This window comes from Pelophylax lessonae (assembly GCF_965119305.1).
Source record: "Pelophylax lessonae genome assembly, chromosome: 3".
NCBI lineage: Eukaryota > Metazoa > Chordata > Amphibia > Anura > Ranidae > Pelophylax > Pelophylax lessonae.
The window spans coordinates 478,260,834-478,285,994 of NC_138770.1; the positions used below are offsets into that span (position 1 = coordinate 478,260,834).

Consider the following 25,161-nt stretch of genomic DNA (forward strand, 5'->3'; position numbering starts at 1 on the left):
GCACCTTATGCTTCCCTCTGCTGATCTCTTTATAGAGATGCTGATTTCATTTCCCAGCAAGACTCGGCACCTGCCCACACTGCCAAAAGTACCAATACCTGGTTTAATGATCATGGTATCACTGTGCTTTACTGGCTGGCAAACTTCCCTGACCTAAACCCCATAGAGAATCTGTGTGGTATTGTCAAGAGGAAGATGAGACACCAGACCCAACAATGCAGACAAGCTGAAGGCCGCTATCAATGCAACCTGGGCTTCCATAACACCTCAGCAGTGATACAGGCTTATCGCCTCCACGCCACACCACATAGATGCAGTAATGCATGGAAAAGGAGCTCCGGCCAAGTATTGATTGTAGGGATGCACCGAAATGAAAATTCTGGGCCGAAACCGAAAATTCAGGATGCCCTTGGCCGAAAACAAAAACCGAAAATTACTTTTTTCCCCAAATGATTTTAAATAAGTTATCTGACACTCGCAGACAGACTGACCGACTCTGACACTCGCAGACAGACTGACCGACTCTGACACTCGCAGACAGACTGACCGACTCTGACACTCGCAGACAGACTGACCGACTCTGACACTCGCAGACAGACTGACCGACTCTGACACTCGCAGACAGACTGACCGACTCTGACACTCGCAGACAGACTGACCGACTCTGACACTCGCAGACAGACTGACCGACTCTGACACTCGCAGACAGACTGACCGACACTCCCTGACCGACACTCCCTGACCGACACTCCCTGACCGACACTCCCTGACCGACACTCCCTGACCGACACTCCCTGACCGACACTCCCTGACCGACACTCCCTGACCGACACTCCCTGACCGACACTCCCTGACCGACACTCCCTGAATGACACTCCCTGAATGACACTCCCTGAATGACACTGACACTGACTGACTCACAGAATGACACTCACTCTGACTGACACAGACTAACTCGCACGCTGCAATTAGAAGGGGATGAGCACTAGGCTGTGAATCCGTTCTACTACTGACACTTATGCAGGACAAAAGGGGAGAAATAGTTGTTTTTTTATTTTATTTTTTTTTTTTTTACAGCACATATTAACATTACCTTCCTCCGCACCGAACACCACGTGAAGACACTGAAGGGAGGAGGTGGGTGGAGCATGCAGCAGTCAGCACAGAGGAGAATGAGATCCTCCTACACACTGCATTCTGAGTCCCTCTCCCCCAGGACGTCACTGGTCTGGCAAGCTGTAAATCACAATGAAGGCATCGGATCGCAGCGGACAGGTAAGTTAATAGCTCACTTTTTGAACGGATCAGCAGCCATACATTTTTGGCATATTTAACCCCTTATCGGCCGAAATGAGAGAGTTGCATTTTCGGCCGAAAATATCGGTGGCCGAAATTTTGGTGCATCCCTAATTGATTGCATACTATACTGTACATGGACATACTTTTTAGTAAGCCAACATTTCAATATTTTTTTTTTTTTCCTATTGGTCTTATGTCATTCTAATTTCCTGAGATACTGAATTTTGGGTTTTCACTAGCTGTAAACCACAAAAATTAAAACAAAAATGCTTTAAATTTATATCACTCTGTGTGTAATGGATAAAAGCAAAAGGTGACCAGCGCTATGGAGTGTGCGGTGAATCGTGAATGGGTACTAGGTGTAAGCAGCCAACAACCAAACCCCGAGGGGTCAAGATATAGGGTAAAAGGTGCAAGAAAGGTTCAAACGGCGCTACCTGTGTGTGATCAAGTGGTAATTAAAGTGCAATCATATGAAAACAGATCATAAATAAAGGGGTGACACCCATAAAATAGAATACCGTAAAATTATAAAAATGCAATGTATTGTGTAAATCCAATGGAACCGATTGAATCTCCTGGTGTGTGCTAGACTCAACCAAAAAGTGCTGAAGTGCAAAAAAATTAAAACAACTTACATAAACTGGTGAATTTATTTCGGTGATAAATAATACAGTGCAAAGGGTTAAATAAGTAGTGCAGTTGATAATATAGTTTGGTTAATTCTGTGGACACAACATGCCAATAAAAGAAAGGAAAATCCTGGTGATAAAGTGGTAAAAAACTGGGGAAATAATTCCCTCAAAATAAGGTGGAAGCTGCTTGTATATGTGTGTAATGCACCCATATAAAAATTGGATTTTTGTAAGAACTTACCGTAAAATCATTTTCTCTTACGTCCTCTGACAGATGCAGCTCTCAATTCTTCACTAATGGGTTATGCACAATCTACAAGAGCAGACTAGGCAGTGAAAAGTTTTCACTCGAGACGGCCATAGGGGCCGTCTTTCACACAACCCCAGACACACTGCTCTAAAATCAGTTTTGTAGCAAGCAGTGAAAGAAGACACAACCAACCCCACAAATAGAGGGGCAGGAGCTGCGTCTGTCTGAGGACTCAGAGAAAAAGGATTTTATGGTAAGCTCTTCCAAAAATCCAATTTTCTCTTACGTCCTCTGACAGACGCGCCTCTCAATGCTTCTTCACCAATGGGGCATCCCAAAGCAGTGTAGGCATGATGGAAAAACTGAATTTTTGTAAAATCTTATGGTAAAATTCCTTTCTCCGAGTCCTCCGACAGTCGCCGCCCACTCATACAGTCTTCACCAATGGGGTATAGATTTCATCTCCACAGGAGTAACTAGGCATAAGACTTGTTAGAAACAAAGCATTTACATAAACACACCCATGGGGGCTGTCCCACTGGTCCAATACCCCCCCCCCCCCTGCAATAGCCATCCCAACTCAGTTTGGTAGCCAACAGTTAAGTGTATAAGAACCCCCAAAAAGAGGGGTGGGGGCAGCGACTGTCGGAGGACTCAGAGAAAGGAATTTTACGGTAAGATTTTACAAAAATTCAGTTTTCTCTTACATCCTCCGACAGTCGCCTCCCACTCATACAGTCTTCACCAATGGGGATGTTCCAAAGCAGTGTAGACATGAGGGGCGGGAAACGTGACCTCCAGAAAAGGCAACGTAGTACCCACATCAGAGAAAGGAACCTTACATGAACAGAAAGGTAACCTTCTGGGCAACAGAGAAGCTCAACAGGAGCAACAACCCAGGAAAGCAAATAACCAAGGGGATAAACAACCCCAACAGCCAGGGACCCGCAACAAAAAAACAGGGTCCCCTACGGAACTGCCGCACAGATAACTTTGTGGCCAAAGGATGTCATCAGCGGATGCCAGAACATCAATTTTGTAGAATTTTGAAAAGGTGTGCACTGACAACCAAGTCACAGCATTGCACACCTGGGCCACCGAAGCCTGATGCCGGAAGGCCCAGGACGCACTCACCGCTCTGGTAGAGTGCGCCTGACAGGGAAGGGCGGAACCGTCCCTTAATCGAATAGGCCCGCACAATTGTCTGTCTGATCCACTTTGAAATGGTTGCCGCACACACAGCCATACCCTTCTGAGATCCCTCAGGAAGGACAAAAAGATTCCGACTTCCGAAAGGATTCAGTGGACGACAGGTAAACCCTGATCGCCCTAACATCCAAGGAATTCAAAGCAACCTCCTTAGGATGCTTAGGATTCACATAGAGCGAAGGCAATACAATGTCCTCATTAAGGTGAAAATCAGAGACCACCTTTGGAAGAAAGGAATGGTTAGGTCGCAAGACCACCTTATCTCTATGAACCACCAGATAAGAGGAGCGGCAAGACAAAGCCGCCAGCTCCAACACTATGTGCGCAGAAGTGATCGCCACTAGAAAGGCAACCTTTTTAGACAGCAGAGGTAACGAGATTTCCCTGATGTTTTCACAGGGAGGACGTTGTAGCACGGACAGAACCAAGTTCAAGTCCCATGGAGGCAAAGGCGCCCTTCGAGGAGGGGCCAAGTGACACACGCCTGGAATAAAGGTGCAAATCAAGGAATTAGACGCCAAGGGCCGCTGGAAAAGAACAGCCAGACAACTGGCCCGTAATCATGGCCAATGCAAGACACTGGTCCACACCAGACTGCAGGAAAGCCAACACTCTCACCACCGAATAAGAGCGAGGAGAGAAACCCCTGGACTCACACCAGGCAAAATAAGCTTTCCATGTACGGTAATAAATCTTACCAGATGAGGCTTTTCTAGCATTGAGCAAGGTAGTAATGACCTCTGAGGAGAGACCCCTGTCTCTCAGGACCTGGCTTTCAACAGCCATGCCGTTAAAGCCAGCGACTGTAAAGCAGGATGGAAGATCGGTCCCTGAGACAGTAGATCTTCCCGCATTGGAAGCCGCCATGGAGGCTCGGCGGCCAAGTGAACGATGTCCGCGTACCAGGACCTGTGCGGCCAGTCCGGTGCCACCAGAATCACCAATGTTGGTTTCGAGGCCAACCTGCGAAGGAACCTGGACAACAACTGAATCGGAGGAAAGGCATATATCAGATGATACTGATGCCAAGGCACCACTAGTGCATCGAGGTGTCTGCCAGAGGATCACACGTTCTTGCCACGAACCTTTCCACCTTGTTGTTTAGCCGAGACGCGAACAGATCCACATCCGGGGATCCCTGTTTCGCACACAGCATTTGAAATACCTCCGGGTGCAGGGACCATTCCCCCTAGTCAAGGGTCTGGTGGCTCAGATAATCGGCCTACCAATTCTCCACACACGGAATGTGACCTGCCGAAATCGCCAGGACATGAGTCTCGGTCCAAGACAGAATTCTGGTCACTACCTAGGCCGCCTGGGCACTACTGGTGCCCCCTTGGTGGTTGATGTAAGCCACCGCAGTGGCATTGTCCGTCTGCACCCGTACAGGACTGCCCTGAAGACGATCCGACCAATGGAGAAGGCACAGCCTGATCACTCTCAAATCCAATATGTTTATTGGAAGGGAGGACTCCTCCCTCCTCCGACCAAGTGCCGTGGGCAGACAGGTTGCCCAGGACGCAAACCCAGCCCGACAGGCTTGCATCCGTGGTAATCACGGTCCACAGTAACGGCCGGAAGGATTTCCCCTCGGCTATAGCCGGGGACTGGAGCCACCACAAAAGATCAATTCTGGTTTGGCGACTCAGAGACACTCTCAGGTCCAAAGACTGAGGTAGTCTGTCCCATCTGGCTAGGATCTCCGCTTGGAGAGATCGAGTGTGAAACTGTGCAAATGGAATCGCCTTGAAGGCTGACACAATCAAACCCAGGGACCGCATACAGGTCCTGAGTGACGAGGACTCATTGGCCCTGACCTCGGACTGCAGGGTCCAGAGCTTGTCCTCCGGCAGGAACACCTTTGCCTGAGCAGAGTCCAGAACCATTCCCAAATATGGGAGACGAACCGAAGGAGACAAGGTCGACTTCTGAACGTGGATGGTCCATCCGAACTCCTGGAGCGTCTAGACTGTAGTGTCCAGATCGCGCAGCAGGCTCTGACTGGCACTCGATCTTAAACAGGAGATCGTCCAGATATCCCAAGACCGCAATGCCCTGTGTCTGTAACAGGCCCAGAACGGGAGCCAGCACTTCGGTAAACACCCTTGGAGCCGAAGTGAGACCGAAAGGCAACGCCACAAACTGATAATGTTCCTCCATGATAGCGATATCGGAGGTACCTCTGATGACCCTCGAAAATGGGGATGTGTAAATATGCATCCTTCAGGTCGATAGAGGCCAGGGATTCTCCTGGACTCAGGGAGGATACCACCGAACGGAGCGATTCCATGCGGAACTTTTGAAACGTGCACGAAGCGGTTCAGAACTTTTAAGTCCAGAATTGGACGCACCTTGCACTCCTTTCTGGGCACAGCGAACAGATTTGAGTAAAACCCCTGAAACCTGTCCCGATGAGGCACCGGGACGATCACCCCCTGGGCGAGGAGATCCTGCACCGCCTGGTGCAGGTCCTGTAACTGCCCTGGGGTCAAATGAAGATTTGAGGGAATCTGTCACCCTGCCGTGAAAGGAATTCGATCTTGTATTATGATTGAATGATTTCCTGAACCCACCTGTCCAGGATTCGGAGCAATCAAGGTTGGAGGAAACCGCGCAAACGTCCCCCCACCCCTGAAACGGGTGAGAGCGCCCCTTCAGGCAGAGGCGGACTGGGCGGCCGCACCAGCCTGGGCGGTTCTTGGTTTTGCCTGCCCAGGGCTTCCTCTGGCCACTTTGGCCCTTGAAAGGTTTCCCGTTGTCCTGTGCCTTGAAGGCACGAAAGGACCACTGATTTGGTGTAAAGGAGGGGCCCCGCTTACCGCGGAAAAACTTGCCCTTAGGATTCTGGGGCAGCAGAGTGCTCTTGCCCCCAGTGACACCTTTAACCAATTTATCCAGGGATTCTCCAAACAGACGAGACCCCACATAGGGAATGTCAGCCACCGTCTTTCTAGAAGTCTGGTCAGCCGACCAGCTTTTTAACTAAATCAGGCGACGGTTAATCACTGCGACACTAGACAGGCGTGCAGCCATGGGGACCTCCTTCAAGGCAGCATCGCACAAATACATGACCCCTTGATAAAACTGGTCCACCATCTCAAACGTAGTGGGGGGGGGGGGGGGGCGCAGAATCAGCCACGAGAGTGTGTCTAAGCACCTTACTCCAATCCACCACAGCCAGAGCCACCATGACAGGGGCAGAAAAAGGTTTTAGCATGGAACCGGCCACCATATAAGCATGGCGGGCAAGTGATTCCATCCTCCTATCCGTTGGATCCCTAAACACCAGGTGATCTTCGATGGGTACCAGAGTAGCCTTGTTCAATCTGGCCACAGTGTGATCCACTTGAGGAGCCACACACCAGCGCGAATCCGTAGGAGACGCGAAAGGGTAAAGAAGTTGAAAACGTTTTGGCACCACAAGGTAAGTTTTAAACTGTGCCATTGCTCATTCACCGTAGCATGGAACTCAGCGGTGCAAGGGAACACCTGCGCCGCCTTGCGGGTCCTGTGTGTACCAAAAGAGGACACAATGCCCGGAGGATTGGGCCTGTCCTCTTAATTTAGCGTTTCTTTAATGGCAAGAATCAGCGCATCCATAGCTGTGTGTTCCTCGGGCGTCCCAGGGGGGGAATCATCCACCCCCCGCAACCTCCGCCTCCCCCTCAGACAGAGAAGAGCGAGACCCTTCAAGGGGTATGCTACCTAGGGCAACCATATTGGATTCAGAATCAGAAGACAAAGAAAAAATGAGGCCTTTTTCTGTCAGCATGTTCAGTCATCAGAATATCCACCTTTGACACCAAAGTCGCCACTACAGCAGACAAAGTAGTCAGGGTAGAAGATTCAGAGGAACCTGAATCACCCACCAAGGCTGGAGGGAATTTGCTGTCCTGAGATTCCATGACAAAAAAGTTTTTTTTTTTTTTAAAGTACCGGCCCTTTAAGAGTGCTGCGGACCCCCCCCCCCCCCAGCACACCGCTACACAGACTGTGAAACACAGACCCCTAAGCAGGATAACAGAGCCAGAAGGATTGCACAAGGAAAAAAGGACAGCATTCAGACCCCACACAAGTGTTACCAGCACAGCCGAGCTCTCCTGAGAGGAGGAAGTGATGTCCCTGCAATAGACTGAACTGAGGCTTTAGGCTAAAGAAAAATGGTTGCCAATGTAAAGTAATGGGAGGCTTCGGTAAAATGGCTGCCGACATGTGCTCAGAAAGAATGTTTTGCCACACACAAGATGGCGCCGCAAGGCGCCAAAAAACACACCATAGACATGCTGTATAAGTGCCCATAGTAAAGCCAGACATGCTGCCCATACCTAAAATGGCGGACCGGCGGTTTTTAACCCTGCAGCCACACGTGTCTGTACCTCCAAAGCACCCTAAAGTGACACAGGAGAGGGACCCCAGAAAACCACACAGCGCACTGGCTGCGATATAAAACCCCTGCAGGGACCAGGATAAGCAAGCCCAAAAACGCACAGACATGAGGGGATAACACAGACTGCCAGCCCCAGACAGAGGCCTCACACAGAATGTACTTATCTGTACACGATGGCGTGGGGTGCCTCTAATCGACAGGAAACAGCCCACCCTCAGATGGTAGGGGTGCCGTCAGCCAAAAACGCAGGACGCTAACAGTGCACGGATAACCGTGGATGAGGCGCCCGGGTGAGGTAACCACCTCACAGGCTGCATCCCCGTGGACAGGGATGGGTCGTATGCGAGGCCAGGGCAAACACAGCCTGCTAAACGCTTGATGGTGGGCTGGGATTCCATCTGGCCCTCTGTCCTGGAGAACCAGGATGACCAGTCTGACTCCCAGCTCCGCAAACGCCGTCTTCATCCGAAGAGCCGACTAACGCTGACAAAATAAACAGCTAGTAATGCAAAGAAAAAAAATCACATTTGCAGTAAATAAAATCATAAAATAGAAGAAGGAGGCTGAGACTGTAGCCCCAGCACAGGGAAGCCCATCTTACTCCTTAACTAGGCAGAAGACAAACTGAGCTGGGATTGCAGGGGAGTATTGGACCAGTGGGACAGCCCCCATGGGTGTGTCTATGTAAATGCTTTGTTTCTAACAAGTCTTATGCCTAGTTACTCCTGTAGAGATGAAGTCAATACCCCATTGGTGAAGACTGTATGAGTGGGCGGAGACTGTCGGAGGACGTAAGAGAAAACACAGTTAACGCATATCCGAGGCTAAATACGTAGCCAACAGGGCAACAAAAAGCTCACCAACAGGAGCTTACCCCAAAGCAAAAAATCACCCCCAAAAGAGAAAAACATGTCTTTTCATCAAACAGCAGCCTGCAAAACTTTGTGGTCAAAGGAAGCATCCAAGGATGCCATCAAATAAATCTTGTAGAATGTTGTAAAAGTGTGTACAGACTAACAGGTCACCACTTTACACACCTGAGCCACAGAAGCCTGATGGGGAAAAGCCCAAGAGGCACTCAGCGCTCTAGTAGAATGTGCCCTCACAGGGAAAGGAGGAACCTAACCGTTTAACGAATAGGCCTGAACAATAGTCCGTCTGTTCCACTTTAATATGGTTGCGGCAGACACAGCTGAACCCTTACGAGACCCCTCAGGAAGCGCAAACAGAGAATCAGCTGTCCGAAAGGACTCCGTGGCTTACAGGTAGACCCTGACCGTCCGAACCACATCCTGCAAATGCAAGGCAAATTCCTTGGGATGCTTAGGCTTAGCATAGAGCGAAGGTAAAACATTTCTCAAACTAAAATAAAAACTGAGACGTAGTCCCAGCAGGGAACATAGGTCCAACTCCTAAACTAGGCAGCAAGAAACTGATTTTAGAGCACAGTGTGTCTGGGGTTGTGTGTGAAGGACAGCACCTATAGGCGTGTCAAGTGAAAACTTAACTGCCTAGTCTACTGCTGTAGATGGTGCATAACCCATTAGTGAAGAAACATTGGACTAGCTCACATCTCCAAATTTGAACTCTTGGGTGGGAATAATTGCCTTTTTCAGAATAGTAGCCCTTCCTAAAATGCTTTACTTTTTTGCGTAGCATTTCTTTGGCATGTGATAGGAAACCCAGGGGAAACCCCAAGCAGGCACAGGAAAAACATGAAAACTCCATGCCAGTAGTGCCACGGTTGGAATTCAAACGAACAACCACTGCTTTCAGGCAGACGTGCTAGCAACTGTTGTGCTGTAACATTTGAATTATTAAATACATGTCTTCAATAACACTAGATTAACATAAGAAACTCACCCAAATGGCATCAGAAATGTTTTCGTTAATTAGATGTCTGAAGTCCCAACTTAAAATATGACATTCAGTGTTTTCATTGATTTCCCATTTGTCAATTCTGGTATTCGTGAGAGTGTATAAGCAATCTCCTTTATCCCACAGAACACTGCAAATCTAAAAACAACACCAGATGGTTATAGCACAAATCACTAAACTAAAAAAAAAAGAAAAAAAAAAAAAAAAAAAAAAAAAAGACAATCTAAAAGAAAAACTTCAATAAAGAATTATGAATTCTACCACTGCTGGCCTCCTCTTGAGAATGCTAGTTCCCTGACTTTTAATTGAATGCTTTGGCTTCAACACTTTCTGATTCACTGACATAGAACAAGTACTTGGTTACCTTGCAAGCTGCTGCAATTTTAGGACAGCCCTAATTGCCAGACTAAGGGTCCATGCACACAGGCTTAAAAATGCTGCTTCTACTGGAGGAGCATTGTATTTTGCTTGTACAGTATCTCACAAGAGTACACCCTTCACATTTGTGTAATATTTTATTATATCTTGTCATGACAACACTGAAGAGATGACACTTTGCTACAATTTAAACTAGTAAGTGTACAGCTTGTATAACAGTGTAAACTTGCTGTCCCCTCAAAACAACAACACACAGCCATTAAGGTCTAAACCGCTGGCAACAAAAGTGAGTATACCCTAAGTGAAAATGTCCAAATTGGGCCCAATTAGCCATTTTCCCTCCCCGGTGCCATGTGACCCGTTAGTGTTACAAGGTCTTAGGTGTGAATGGGGAGCAGGTGTGTTAAATTTGGTGTGATCACTTACACTTTTTCATACCGGTCACTGGAAGTTTAACATGGCACCTCATGGCAAAGAACTCTGAGGATCTAAAAAATAGAATTTTTGTAAGAACTTACCGTAAAATTATTTTCTCTGAGTCCTGACAGTCACCGCCCATCCATATTAGCCTTCACTATTGGGTAATGGAGCCTTCTGCAGGAGTAAGCTAGGCAGTTAGAAATGTTAATAAAAAACTTTTCTATACTTGGACACACCTCTAGGGGGCCGTCCCCAGCCATTATCCTGATCCAGTTACCACTGGTCCTCAGTTTGTAGCAAGCAGTACCGGAAGGCAATAACCCCCAGATCAAAAAAAAAAAAACAGGGGCGGGGGCAGCGACTGTTATTTTTTCTCTTACGTCCTCTGAGTCGCCGCCCATCCATATTGGCCTTCCCTATTGGGATGTCCCAAAGCAGTGAAGGTGTTAGAGGTAGGAAGTTGCAACCAAGTGAAAAGTTAAGGAAAAAAACACCCCAAGGAAAAGAGAAAAAAATGGGTCTCTGCAAACAACCGCAACACTCAAAACTTGGCGGCCAAAAGGAAGCATCTGAGGATGCCAATACATCAATTCTGTAGAATTTTGTGAAAGAGTGCACAGACGACCAGGTCTCCGCATTGCACACCTGAGTCACAGAAGCCTGATGGCAAAAAGCCTATTTTCAGAAGAAAAATACATATTTTTAAAAAAAGAAAAACTGTCCGGCCAGGAGAGCTAGCCTACTCCTACACTAGGCAGCATAAAACTGAGGACCAGTGGTAACTGGATCAGGATACTGGCTGGGGAAGGCCCCCTAGAGGTGTGTAAGTATAGAAAAGTTTTTTAATAACATTTCTAACTGCCTAACTTACTCCTGCAGAGGGCACCATTACCCAATTGTAAAGGCTATGGATGGGCGGCGACTGTCAGAGGACTTAAGAAAAAAAAAAAAAAGGAATTGTTTCTCTACATGAAGATGGCCTAGGCTATAAGATTGTCAAGACCCTGAAACTGATCTGTAGCACGTTGGTCAAGACCATACAGCGGTTTAACAGGACAGGTTCCACTCAGGACAAGCCTCGTCATGGTCGACCAAAGCAGTTGAGCATTTGCGCAGCGTAAATATCCAGAGTTTGTCTTTGGGAAATAGTCATGAGTGCTGCCAGCATTGCTGCAGAGGTTGAAGGAGTGGGGGGGTCAGCCTGTCAGTGCTCAGACCATACACCGCACACTGCATCAAATTGGCCTGCATGGCTATCGTCCCAGAAGGAAGCCTCTTCTAAAGATGATGCACAAGAAAGCCTGCAAACAGTTTGCTTAAGACAAGCAGACTGACCTAGATTACTGGAACCCTTTCTGTGGTCTGATGAAACCAAGATAAACTTATTTGGTTCGGATGGTGTCAAGCGTGTGTGGCTGCAACCGGGTGAGGAGTACAAAGACATGTGTCTTGCCTACAGTCAAACATGGTGGTGGGAGGGTCATGGTCTGGAGCTGCTGGCATTGGGGAGCTACAGTTTGAGGGAACCATGAATGCCAGCACATACTGTGTGGCAGAGCAAGATCCCCTCCCTTCCGAGCCTGGGCCGCAGAGCAGTATTCCAATATGATAACCACCCCAAACACACCTCCAACATGACCACTGCCTTGCTAAAGAAGCTCAGGGTAAAGGTGATGGACTAAACAAGCATGTCTCCAGAACCTAAACCCTATTGAGCATCTGTGGGGCATCCTCAAATGGAAGGTGGAGGGGCAAAAAGGTCTCCAACATCCACCAGCTCCCTGCTGTCGTTACGGAGGAGTGAAAGAAGACTCCAATGGAAACCTGTGAAGCTCTGGTGAACTCCATGCCCAAGAGGGTTAAGGCAGTGCTGGAAAAAAAAATGGTGGCCAAACTAAATATTGACACTTTGGGCCCAATCTGGACATGTTGTGTACTCACTTTTATTGCCAGCGATTTAGACATTACTGGATGTGTGTTGAGTTATTTTGAGGGGACAGCAAATTTACACTGTTATACAACCTGTACACACTACTTTACATTGCAGCAAAGTAATTTCTTCAGTGTTCACATGAAAAGATATAATAAAATATTTACAAAAATGTGAGGGGTGAACTCTTTTGTGAGACATTGTATAAGCAGCTAGTTGTTATACAGGTGAGGCCAATAGGCTCTGATCTCACTTTTTTTTCACGGTTATTTTAAAAAGTTTCTTGGGATTTTGAAGATGATGCCCATCATCTTCCTTGGATGGCACTGTTCACGACGCCGCATCCCACACTTACACATCCCCTGACAGAGGCTACCCTATGGGGTTTTTGCACGATTTGCAAGCAGTTGGATATCTCTCCGAATCGCAGCCCTCTCACACCGTTGAACTCTTCCCCTGACTTCCCCTCGGGCCTCTCGTTTATGCCCCCCCGAGGGCCCTTCACCGGACGTACCCTCTAAGGCTCATCACTTTTTTGATTGCCCTCGTTTACTCTCCTATCAGGATCTTCTTCGAAAATATCCCAAGGTTTCTATACACTTCTACCGCTTTCTCCAAATACGTTATTTTTTGATCCATACCCAGCCGTTGGCAGATTGGACTCAGTCCCTTACATCGTTTGAACGACTTTGTGATGCCCCTGGCCCGCACCGTCACATGATTTCAATTCTCTGCTCTATGTTGTTCCCCGTCACGCACGCACCTACGGATGCACTTCAGTCTCGCTGGGCAAGGCAATTGGGCCAGGACCTCTCGGGCGATGACTGGTCTAACATCCTTAATCACATTCATAAGGGATCCTTGAATGTGCTAGCACAGGAAACCGGTTTCAAGATATATTCCAAATGGTACAGGACCCCTGAGTTGTTGCACAAATTCTCCGACACAAATTCTCCCTTGTGCTGTAGATGTGGGCAGCACAGGGGGTCTCTGCTGCATATCTGGTGGGATTGCCCCATCAACCAACCGTTCTGGCGAGAGGTCCATGCCCTAATTCCCCGCGTCACCACTTATACACCGGACTACACTCCGGCGCAATACCTCCTACACCACACATCCTTATCTCATGCCAGCTATAAAAAAATCTCTGACCTTGCACCTAATTAATGCAGCCAAAATGTGTGTACCGTGTCACTGGCTGTCCACCTCCCCACCCATGGTTGCTAAGTGGTTACGGAGGGTACAGCGAGTGGCTGAGATGGAGGACATAGCTGCTCAAGCCAAGGACTCTCATCGCAAATACTATACAACCTGGGCACCCTGGATACACTTCCAATCCCTACCTGATTTTCAGCGATTGAGTGCTTAGCTGAAAATATTTGCTTCACCCATGCATGGCACTTTCATGGAGGCCATTCTACACCCTTTGGGTGCCCTCTCGGATGTTCAGGCCTCACTGCCTTTATCCCCCATTGCTCTCCTACGCTCTCGTTCTCACTCTTTTTTTGGGTCCCTACCCATATCCCTCTTCTCGCCCTCCCCTTTTTCCATCTTGTATGTTCCTTTCTCCCTCCTCCTTTCCCCTACCCCTTTCTCTCCCTCTTCCTTTCCTCGTTCCCCTCCCGCCCCCTCCTCACATAGGTCACATAGTTACATAGTTAGTGAGGTTGAAAAAAGACATCAGTCCATCCAGTTCAACCTATGATGTGTGTGTGTGTTTGCTTTTAACCGTACATTGTATACCCCTGTATGTTGTGGTTTTTAAGGTGTCCATCTAATAGTTTTTTGAAACTATCAACGTTCCCTGCTGATACGACTGCTTGTGGAAGAGAATTCCACATCCTTACCGCTCTTACAGTGAAGAACCCCTTACACACTTTAAGGTTAAACCGCCTTTCCTCAAGTTTTACTAAGTGGCCACGTGTCTTACTGTATCTCCTCTCTCTGAATAGTTTGTTCCTTATGCTAGGGTCACCAGTACAGTATTTGTATATTGTAGGGCTGAAACAACTAATCGATTGATCGATTATAATCGTCAACTAATCGATTATGAAAATAGTTGTCAACTATTGTTGTAATCGATTAATCGGTCAGCCGATTAGTTGTCCTTCATACAGAATGCATTATTTGTTTACATATCAGAAAATACAGTGCAACACACATACAGCCCAGTAAACCATCCATACATGTCAGTAGATGACAGAGAACTTGTGAATGTGTGAGGAGCAATGCCTCATGGGAAATGCAGTCCTGGGCAAGAGAAGGAACCAAGTGATTCTAAAGGCAGAGGTTTTTTAACCTTGCTATAGGGACACTCTGTACAGTACTATACTTTGCTGCTTCCTATAGGGGCACTTTGAAGGCAGGAGAAACCAGAAGTGCCATGTGTGTGTGTGTGGGGGGGGCGCAGAAGAGGAGAATCAGTGCTGCTCTGTGAAAAATCATTACACAGAGAGGATAAGTATGACAAGATTGTTGTTAAGAAAAAAGTCCAACGTTTACAATCACTTTAAGGGCTCTGTGCTGGGAAAAGGAGCATCTGAACCCAGAGAAGGTGGAGGCCAATAGACTAGAGGTGATATAAGGCATTACAATTACATTTAAAGTAAAAGTTTATTAGTATTGTGCATTATATTTAAAATTATTATATCCATGAAAAAAAAAAAAAAAAAAAGTCTCAGCTTTTAGTACTACTTTAATATATTAATGTTATTTCCTCCCCTCCACCCTTCATATACCTTCATGTCTGACTCCCAGTTAAAATATCCTGCATATCCGACTTCTGGGCATATTTAAAAAAAAAAAAAAAAAAAAAAAAGCATGCTGCGGCTACTAAATGTCTTCTGCTGCCCATACATGTATTGGATTTTTGGACAAAAATATTTGCATCTATATTTGTTCAAAAAGGATTTGTATATTTGTTGGACGAGTGTTGTTTGAAAAATTCCACTTGCTTTTAACAATAAATTTTAAAATGAATAAAACTTCTGAGCAAAAACCACATACACTATTTGAAGATTTGTTTGATCGAGAAGTTTTCCATTCTGTTTCTTCAAATTTTCCTGTCACTGTGGTTGACACTGGACACCAATATACACTAATGGTTAGAAAAATAGGATGAATGTTTTTAAAAATTTTCTAAAAAAAAATGTAGTTTGTGTATTACCAGCATAAGTGACAGCAGGCGCAGGGAGCTTGTATCCAGCAACCTGCCTATTAATAAGGGAGTCTATCAAATATTTTATACCAATCCGGTCTGAAAATTTGCAAAACAATGTTTTAGGTCTTTTAAAAATATTGATCTCGGAGTCTGATATGTACCACATTTAAACCTCTAATAATACATATATCTGTTTCAGAGTGGATTAAATATCCAACTATATTGCTGGATAGTTATATTTACCACTACATATAGATATTCAAGAATATTAACTAAATTATACACTTTATTTTTTTTTTTTAGGTTTTTATCTGATTAGTGGATTAATCGAAGCAATAATCGGCCAACTAATCGATTATGAAAATAATCGTTAGTTGCAGCCCTAGTACATTGATATCATATCCCCCCTCAATCGTCTCTTCTCCAGAGAGAATAGGTTCAGTGCTTGTAGTCTTTCCTCATAGCTGATGTCCTCCATTCCCCTAATTATTTTTGTTGCCCTTCTCTGGACTTTCTCCAGTTCCAGCACATCCTTCCTGAGGACCGGTGCCCAGAACTGGACAGCATACTCCAGATGTGGCCGGACCAGAGTCTTGTAGAGTGGAAGAATAATCTCTTTATTTCTGGAGTGAATCCCCTTTTTTATACAACCCAGTATTCTGTTGGCTTTGCTTGCGGCGGCTTGGCATTGCATGCCACTGCCAAGCCTGTTGTCTACCAGTACCCCCAGGTCCCTTTCCATCCTAGACTTACCCAGAGGTTCCCCCCCCCCCCTAGTGAGTAGCTTGCTTTCTGGTTTCTGGCCCCCAAGTGCATTACTTTACATTTTTCAACATTAAATCTCATCTGCCATGTAGTTGCCCACCCCGTTATTTTGTTCAGGTCTGCTTGCAAGGTTTCCACATCCTGCATAGAAGATATTGGCAAGCCTAATTTAGTATCATCTGCAAATACTGAGATTGTACTAGATATCCCCTCCTCTAGATCATTTATGAATAAATTAAACAGGATTGGTCCCAGGACAGAACCCTGGGGGACCCCACTTTCCACACCCGCCCAATCCGAGTACTCCCCATTAATCACCACCCTCTGTACTCTCCCCTGGAGCCAGTTCTCTATCCAGGTACTCACCTTATGGTCCATACCTACCTTCCTTAGTTTGTACAGTAAGCGTTTGTGGGGAACGGTGTCAAAGGCCTTTGCAAAGTCCAGATACACCACATCCACAGGCTTACCTTTATCTAGGTGGCAGCTCACTTCATCGTAGAAGGTTAATAGATTGGTTTGGCACGAACGATTTTTCATGAATCCATGCTGATTACTACTTATAATACCGTTTTCATTACTAAAGTCCTGTATGTGGTCCCTTATCCCCTCCAAAATTTTGCAGACTACTGATGTTAGGCTGACCGGCCTATAGTTACCCGGGATATATCTCGGCCCCCTTTTTTTTTTTATAACCAAATTTTTATTGAATTTTTGCAAAAAGGTTAGATACAAATGTTGTATTAGCATAATAAAGAATAGAACAATTATCACATTGGTCACAGCTATAAAACAAGAAACATGAACATAACAGGTCGAGTCAAGGCAATTCAGGTGAAACTTGCCGGTGACATATGAGTGTGTTGAGCTTCCACCCTATGAGGGCCAAACATTAAGGTACACCGGGCTCTGACTACCCCACATGAGAACCAACTGTAGTCAGGACCGGGTACAACATGGGGAGTATTACAGGTTGGGGTCATCAATGATTAACTAGTGGTAGGTCAATACGCGGGGGAGCAACGAGAGAAGGAAACATGTACCGGCAAGGTTCCACAAAAGGGAAAAAAAAAAAAACAAGAGGAAAAGAGGAAGATATTCTGATAAGTAGGTGGACCTCTGATGCAAAAAAGTGTGGAAGTGTCCCCAGTCCGTGGGGGTGCATTGAATTCCCCAAGCAGAATAAATTAGGGATGATGTAGGTCGTCTGGAGGGCGTATCACAGGAGACAGTTACATTGAGACCGGTGGAAGTTCATAGGTTAGCACTCCTATGATCAGATAGCCAGGGTGCCCAGTGTTCGTAGAAGGAGGTGGTGGTCATGTTGGCTTTAGCGAAGGCAAATTCCATTCGGAGATGATTGTTTAGCAGTAGAATAGTGTCCACTAGTGTGGGGGGTTTTGGTGATTTCCAGGCTTTCGTCAATGCTAGGCGAGCCACTATGAGGACATGGGTAGCCAGGACTCTGATGGGAGAGGGCCAAGTTGGAATTGAGAGCCCCAGGAGGAGATCCAGAGGGGAAAGTGGGGAGGAAATGTTGTATAGGGAGGAGAGAAATGCGGAGATGGAATCCCAGAAAGGTTTGATATTCGTGCAGTCCCACCATATGTTGAAGTGAGCCTACGCCTTGACATCCCCGCCAGCATAACGGAGACGAGGTAGGATACATAGTTGCAAGCCTGGAGGGGGTAAAGTACCATTTATGGAAAAGTTTTTGTAAAGATTCCCAATGGGATAGGCACCTTGAGGCTTTTAATGGTATGAGCAATGCTCGGTGCCACACATGTGGGGGTGGGGAGCTGGGTACCATCAAAGACCAAAAGACCATAGATGAAGAGGGTGCTTTTTGTGTAGATTGTAAGAGTGTAGTATATATATTGGATATGCCCTTAACTGCAGGTTTGGGAGTGTTGTAGAATTTCATGATTTGATCCAATATGGAAGGTTCAGACGTCAGTTGGATTTTGGGGAGGATTGAACGAATCCTTAGGTATGGGAAAAGGGAGTTGGGCGGCAAATCAAAGGAATTTTGAAGGTCACATAAGGACTGTATGCCAGAGCTCGAGAGTATGTGGTTCAGGTTGTTTAGACCTTTGGCAGACCAGGTAACGATGGGGAGGTCCGGGGATAGCAGCCCCAAAGCTGAGATAGGGAGGTGGGAGAGTATAGACCGTGGTAGTCCTTTTGCAGACTTAGTCGTGGCTAACCAAACTCTTGTCGCTGTATTGACAGATCCTAGATGATGGTGTTGGGGTTTAGAGTTGAGTAGTATAGCTGTGAGGAGGAGTTGTGGATCCACTCCTATAGTTGCGGTTTCAATGTGTTTCCACAATTTTGTTGAATGTGGGGACCACCATTCTCTAATTTGATCCAATACGATCGCTCTATAGTATTGCTTAATGTCCGGGGCTCCCAAGCCTCCTCAAGAAACTGGGGTAAGGAGAAGTGACTTTTTTATCCGAGGCTTTTTGGGTTGCCAGATAAATGTGTTGATTAAACCTTGTAGCTTATAGATTTGAGAAGTCAAAAAAGGAAGTGGGATGGTTCGAAGGAAGTGCAATACATGGGGAAGAAGGTACATTTTTGCTTGGGCGATCCGACCTGCCCATGAGACAGGAAGGTGGTCCAAGTCCTTGGAGAGTTGAGTCAGCCTTCCTACGAGGGTGTCAAAATTATATTTTAGGATGTTGCGACTTGGGGAGGTCAGGATAATGCCCAGGTATGACAAAGACGCATTAGCAGACCACTGGAATGAGGTAGTGGAAGAGATGGTGCGTGCCACGTCAGGAGCTATACCGATATTTAGCATAGTGGATTTAGAGTGATTTAGTTTGTACAGGGATATTGAACTGAACGTGTTTAGTAATTGGATGACTTGCGACAACGATTCTACAGGGTTAGTGAGTGTGAGGATGACATCTTCAGCGTATAGGCCTATTTTATGCTCCGTGTCTCCAATGACGACGCCGGAAATCGTTTGCGACGTTCTGATGGCTTGTGCCAAAGGTTCCATAACCATAGCAAAAATCAAGGGGGAGAGTGGGCATCCTTGGCGTGTGCCATTTGTTATTGGGAACGGATCAGAGATGATCCCGGAAGTCCAAACCCGTGCACTGGGAGAGGAGTACAGATTCATAATAGCAGTGAGAAAAGGGCCTGATAATCCGAACTTGGAGAGGACTTCCTCCATATATTTCCAGTGGACCCTGTCGAACGCCTTCTCTGCGTCCAGGGAAAGGAAGAGAGAAGGCGTCCGACAGTGCTCCACGTGTTGGATAAGGTCGACAAGGCGGCGAGTGCCATCCGCCGCCTGCCTACCCGGTATAAAAACCACTTGATCTGGGTGAATGAGTTGGGGAAGGATTTTAGAGAGGCGTTGGGCTATCAATTTCGCATATAGTTTGGTGTCCGTGTTCAACAGGGAGATCGGACGATAGTTGGCAGGACTGTCAGGGGATTTACCTGGTCAGGGCCTCTAATGATTCCTTAGGCATGTTGCCAGTGGAGACGTAGTGGTTGAATGCTTTGCAAAGATGTGGAGCGAGTTGGGAGGCAAAGTGTTTATAATATTCATTAGAATATCCATCTGGGCCAGGAGCCTTGTGGAGGGGAAGAGATTTAATAGCTGCAAGAACTTCTGCCTGAGAGAATGGGGCAGATAAGGATTCCAATTGTGTAGGTGATACCTGCGGGAGTTGGACAGAAGATAGGAAGTGGGAGATGTCTGCTGGCGAGGGGGGAGCGGATGGATCTGTATCTTTTAAGTTGTATAGTTGTGCATAAAAAGCGCTAAATTCATTAGCAATGTCCAGGGGGTTGCGCAGACGATTACCCGCAGAGGTCGTGAGGTATTGGATTTTGGTTTTGGCTGTCTGACGCTTGGACAGTTTGGCAAGGAAAGCGCCCGCTTTGTTGGCAGAGGTATAGAACTGCAGTTTAAGGCGTTTAATGTATAGATCAAAGTTTTGGTGAAGGTGGGTACTTAGTTGGGAACGAGCAGATTTCAATTCCGCGTGCGTGATATCAGACACGTTTTGTCTTTGATTTTTTTCCACGTCCCTAATACGAGTAAGAAGGGAATTCGTGGTGGCTGAGCGTTTTTTGCGTTCCTGGGACCCTAATTTGATGAACAACCCCCGTAGGAAGGCTTTATGCGCATTCCAGGTAATGGAATGATCAGTTACAGAGTCACCGTTTAGTTCAAAAAAGGTCACAATCTCGGATCGAATCTCGGATTCATATGTGGGGTTTGTGATCAGAGAGGAATTCAGCCTCCAAATGGTGTGTGATGGCGAAGCACCCCTTTCTAAAATTTTGAGGGAAATTGGTGTGTGGTCCGACCACGTTATAGAACCAAGTGGTTTCGGTGACCAATTGTAAGGTGTGTTTATCGGTCAGAAAGAGGTCGATATGAGAGTAAGACTGTTGAGGGTGGGAGAAAAACGTGTAGTCCCGTTCATCACCATGTAAGCACCTCCAGGGATCATACATGTCCTCATTTGTCAGAAGGGCAGCAAGGGCTGAGGGTCTGCGATTTATAGGGTTGGAGGTGTCTAAATTAACATCTACAATATCATTAAAATCCCCACAAAGGAGAATTGGATCTGATCTGAATGGGGCCAATTTGGCAAATAGGAGAGAGAATTTTTTTTGGGCTGTGTTGGGGGCGTATACATTTAACAGGGTCATCCGAGAGTGTCCAAAGGTAGCAGATAAAATTAAGTATCTACCTTCGGAGTCAATTTCACAATGGTGTAGTGCAAACGTGATGGAGTCTCGTATGCCTATCATTACCCCTCTTTTTCGTTGGGGCGTTGGCAAAGAAGCAGTGAGGGAATTGTTTGTGAGAGCATTTTGGAGGATTGGATTGTGGAAAGTGTGTTTCTTGTACACAAATAACATGTGCTTGAGAGGATAGGGCTTCCTTCCATAAGAGGTGTCTTTTAAATGGGGAATTGAGGCCCTTAGCATTGATAGAGGTGATATTGAGTGTCATGATGGAGTTCTGTAGGTGGATACTAGTGAGTGGAAGAACGGGACCACAGGTTCCCGATCCCCTTGGAGAGGGAAACGGGAAGTATCAAACTAATACATGTAACAGTCAACAAACCAATAAACAAATAATATATGAGATATCAAGAGATATTGCACAATAGTATCTATGCAGTAAGGGTAACACTTAATGGCTAGACAATACCAAATTGGAGATATAAAGAGGCGCAAAACTGCCTCTAAGCCTGTGACTCAATGCAATAAACCAGTAAGAGGAAAAACGTAATAGCAAGAGTAAAAGAAAAATTGACAAGTGTGCTTGGCACACTATACCTCGAGGGTGTGGGTAGAGTGGTGAATCAACAACCACACCGGATCCAGTAGTGGCATGGAATACGTTGGAAGGGGAAGCCATTAGGTTTTGTTCCTGTCAGGAGAGGGACCTTGTTGAGAGGACATATTAGGGTGAGATTTGCCATGGTGAGAGGTGAGAGAGGGAAGCGTGAGTAGACCCCAATTTGTCAGCTTCTTGTATCCATCTTTAGGTGACAGGATAGGGACCATTTGTTGCTGGTAAGTTACCAGGAGTTTGGTAGGGAAACCCCATTTGTAGATAATTTTTCTTTCTTGAAGGATGGACGTGATAGGTGTGAAAGCTCTACGCATCTCCATTGTGGCCGGTGACAAGTCGCTGAAGAGAGCCAAATCAGTGTATAGGGCCGGCAGGGGTTTCGACACCCTAGCTGTGTGGAGGATTTGTTCCTTCACATGGAAAAAGTAAATTCTTGCCAGCACATCCCTGGGCACGTCAGCAGGTAGGTGAGAAGGTTTAGCGATGCCGTGGGCTCTGTCAATAAGCAAGTCGCGTGTATCCAAGCTTGGAAGGAGCACGGAGAACAATTGCTGTAGATACTGGGTCAGTTCATTAGGTATAACAGATTCAGGAATATTTCTGAATTTTATATTATTACGCCTGGAGCGATCCTCCAGGTCTGCAAGTTTCAATTTGATGCGATGTAGTTCTTCTGCTTGGTAATCCTGAGTATCCAATACTTCATTGTGCGCTCTAGCGTGCTCCTGAACAGTGTCTTCTAAGTTGTCAGTTCTGACCTCCAGGCAATCAATTCTGTCTTGAACTTGTGATAGGGATAATTGGAGCTCCCTGTGCAGATCCTTCTGGAAGGTAGCATGGATTTAATAGCAGCCTCTGAGGCTGGATTATCTGAAGCGGGAAGTGCTGCCAAAGCTGGGGCTCTGTCGCTGTCTGTGTCTGCAGACCATAATTGCTTCTTAGGATGTGGGCCTTTGTATGGAGATTGGGCAGTGGAGGAAGAGAGCCTCTTACCTCTGTCTGATGTGAGTCCCGACGTGGTGATGTCAGGTGGCGCTGTAGTGTCCATCTCTCCAGCACTGATGGATGCGGGGGGGGGGGGGGGGTCGCTCGGTGGAGGCGATGCCTTGGAATGCTTACCCGGCGCCCGGCGGGTGGAGCACAGAGATAGGAGAAGCCGCGGCTTCTAGGACAGCTAGGCCGCAACTTCGGGCGCCACTCTGCAGCCGTATTTCGCGTCCCAGAAGGTGGATGGCGGTCCCAGGCTGCCCCGCAGGTGGAGGCAGTCTGCGGATTGTAGTTAGGGAGACCGTAGGAGCCCGGAGAGCCGCCACTGGACCGGACGTCGGATCGCAGTGGCCGCTAGGAAAGGCCGCGGCTTCGGAGGTGATGTAGGCCCCGAATCCGGATCCCCGGATTAATCGCCAGCGAGATTCCCAATACTTGTACTGACCTGTACAGCGGGTCTCAGAGGGTGTTCCTCGATGGTGTGGAGGCTATGGATGGGGTTTGAGCGGTGGATGGCGATGGATTAGACGGAGCTCCCCTCCAAAGCGTCCAGCTTGCTCGGCTTCCGGTCACGCCCCATCTCGGCCCCTTTTTAAATATTGGTACCACGTTGGCTTTTTTCCAATCAGCTGGCACCATACCCGTCTGTAAACTATCCTTAAAGATCAAGAATAATGGTCTGGCAATCACCTGGCTGAGCTCATTAAGAACCCTTGGGTGCAAGCCATCCGGTCCCAGGGATTTATTTATGTTAAGTTTCTCTAGTTTAGCTCTAAGTCTATCCTCTGTTAGCCATGGCGGCACTTCCTGAGGTGTATTATTTAGTTCGGCCTTACAAGCTGGGTTCGTGTAGCCCCCCGATTCCTTTGTGAAGACTGAAGAAAATAAATTATTTAACACTTCCGCCTTTTCTCTGTCCTCTGTGGCCATTTTTCCTTTATCATCTTTTATGGGGCCAATGTGCTCTGGCCTCACTTTCCTACTGTTTATATACTTAAAGAACTTCTTGGGGTTCTTTTTACTCTCCTCCGCTATATGTCTCTTGTGTTCTATTTTAGCCGCCCTGATTTTGTCTTTACATTTCATATTACACTCCTTGTAGTGCTTAAATGCTGCCAATGACCCCTCAGTCTTGTATTTTTTGAAGGCCTTTTCTTTAGCTCTAATATACATTTTTATGTTGGAGTTTAGCCACCCAGGGTTTAGTTTTGCTCTTTTAAATTTATTTCCCTGTGGAATGCACTGGCCCACCCCCTTATTAAGTATGCTCTTGAAGCACTCCCATTTTTCCTCTGTGTTCTTTGTTCCCAGGGTTCTATCCCATTTGATATTTTCTAGCAGCGAGCGCAGTTTAGGGAAATTGGCTCTTTTGAAATTCAGTGTCCTTATATTACCCTTGTGTTTCCTATTACTGTAATTAATACTGAAACCAATTGACCTATGGTCACTGTTCCCCAAGTTGTCCCGTATTTCTATATCCGTGAGCAGGTCTGTATTGTTGGTAATCAGTAGGTCAAGTACCGCATTGTTTCTTGTCAGTGCATTCACCATCTGACCCATGAAATTGTCCTGCAAAACATTTAGGAACTGCCGAGCCTTGGCTGAATGCGCGGTTCCTTCTGCCCAGTCTATATCAGGATAATTAAAGTCCCCCATTATAATGACATTTCCCATCCTTGCTGCCAATCCTATCTGTAACATGAGGTCCGCCTCACCCTCCTCCCTCTGGTTGGGGGGCCTATAGCATACGCCCAATATTACCTTCCCCACCGTGCCTTTCCTTTGAAGCTCTACCCATAGGGATTCTGCCTCGTCCATAGCTCCATTATTAATATCATCCCTCATATTTACCTGTATACTGTTCTTAATGCCGTTCAGTGGTCACCTTTCCTCCACCGACTTATACTGAGGTGCCCGCAATATGAGCTACCTTCGCCGGGTCACACACCTCCATGGTGTGGGCCCCCCGCCTCTTGGAACAGAAAGCTCCCCTTTGGGGGTGTCTGGGTCCAGGGGTCCCCGCAGATATACAGTTTTAGCCTTATCACCCCGGCTCTCACCGTTTAGGCGGTCACTGCCAATGCCTGACCCTTCATCTCGGATTCCATTCATCTACATTCTTCATGGTTTTTCTTTATTTTCCATAATATCCGGTGTCAGATACACCTGGGTTTCTGTGTCATCTAATGCTGACTTTTGTATTTCTGAATATACACCATGACTGAATTTGATTATTTTCAGGTGTTTTCATGCATGCCTGTCATGTTTTTGTTTCCTGTATGCTGTTATATTTCAAAATGTTTATGGAATAATAATAGCATATACCTTAATTTGTACAGAGTACCTCAAGTCACCAGTAGAGCGTAAGGAGGGACTCCAAGATTACACCATGATTTTACGGCTAGGGTGCCAATCAAGGCCACGTAGGGACGCACGAGGCCCGGCACCCCATTGGGAGCATACTGTGCCTAGACCCCCCCCCCACCCCCCAACCAACCCCCCCTCAGATACTCATCAGC

At 46.7% G+C, this 25,161-nt stretch overlaps 1 protein-coding gene across 2 annotated transcripts in view; it reads right to left on the reverse strand.

Annotated features, from left to right (window-relative positions):
- The window catches only part of NUP133 (nucleoporin 133), an 899,557-nt gene that overhangs the window by 707,607 nt on the left and 166,789 nt on the right, over nt 1–25,161 (reverse strand). For both annotated transcript variants that reach the window (XM_082249111.1, XM_082249110.1), the window contains exon 6: nt 9,644–9,796. In XM_082249111.1, coding sequence (XP_082105237.1) covers nt 9,644–9,796 — 153 coding nt within the window. The remainder of the gene's footprint in view (nt 1–9,643; nt 9,797–25,161) is intronic.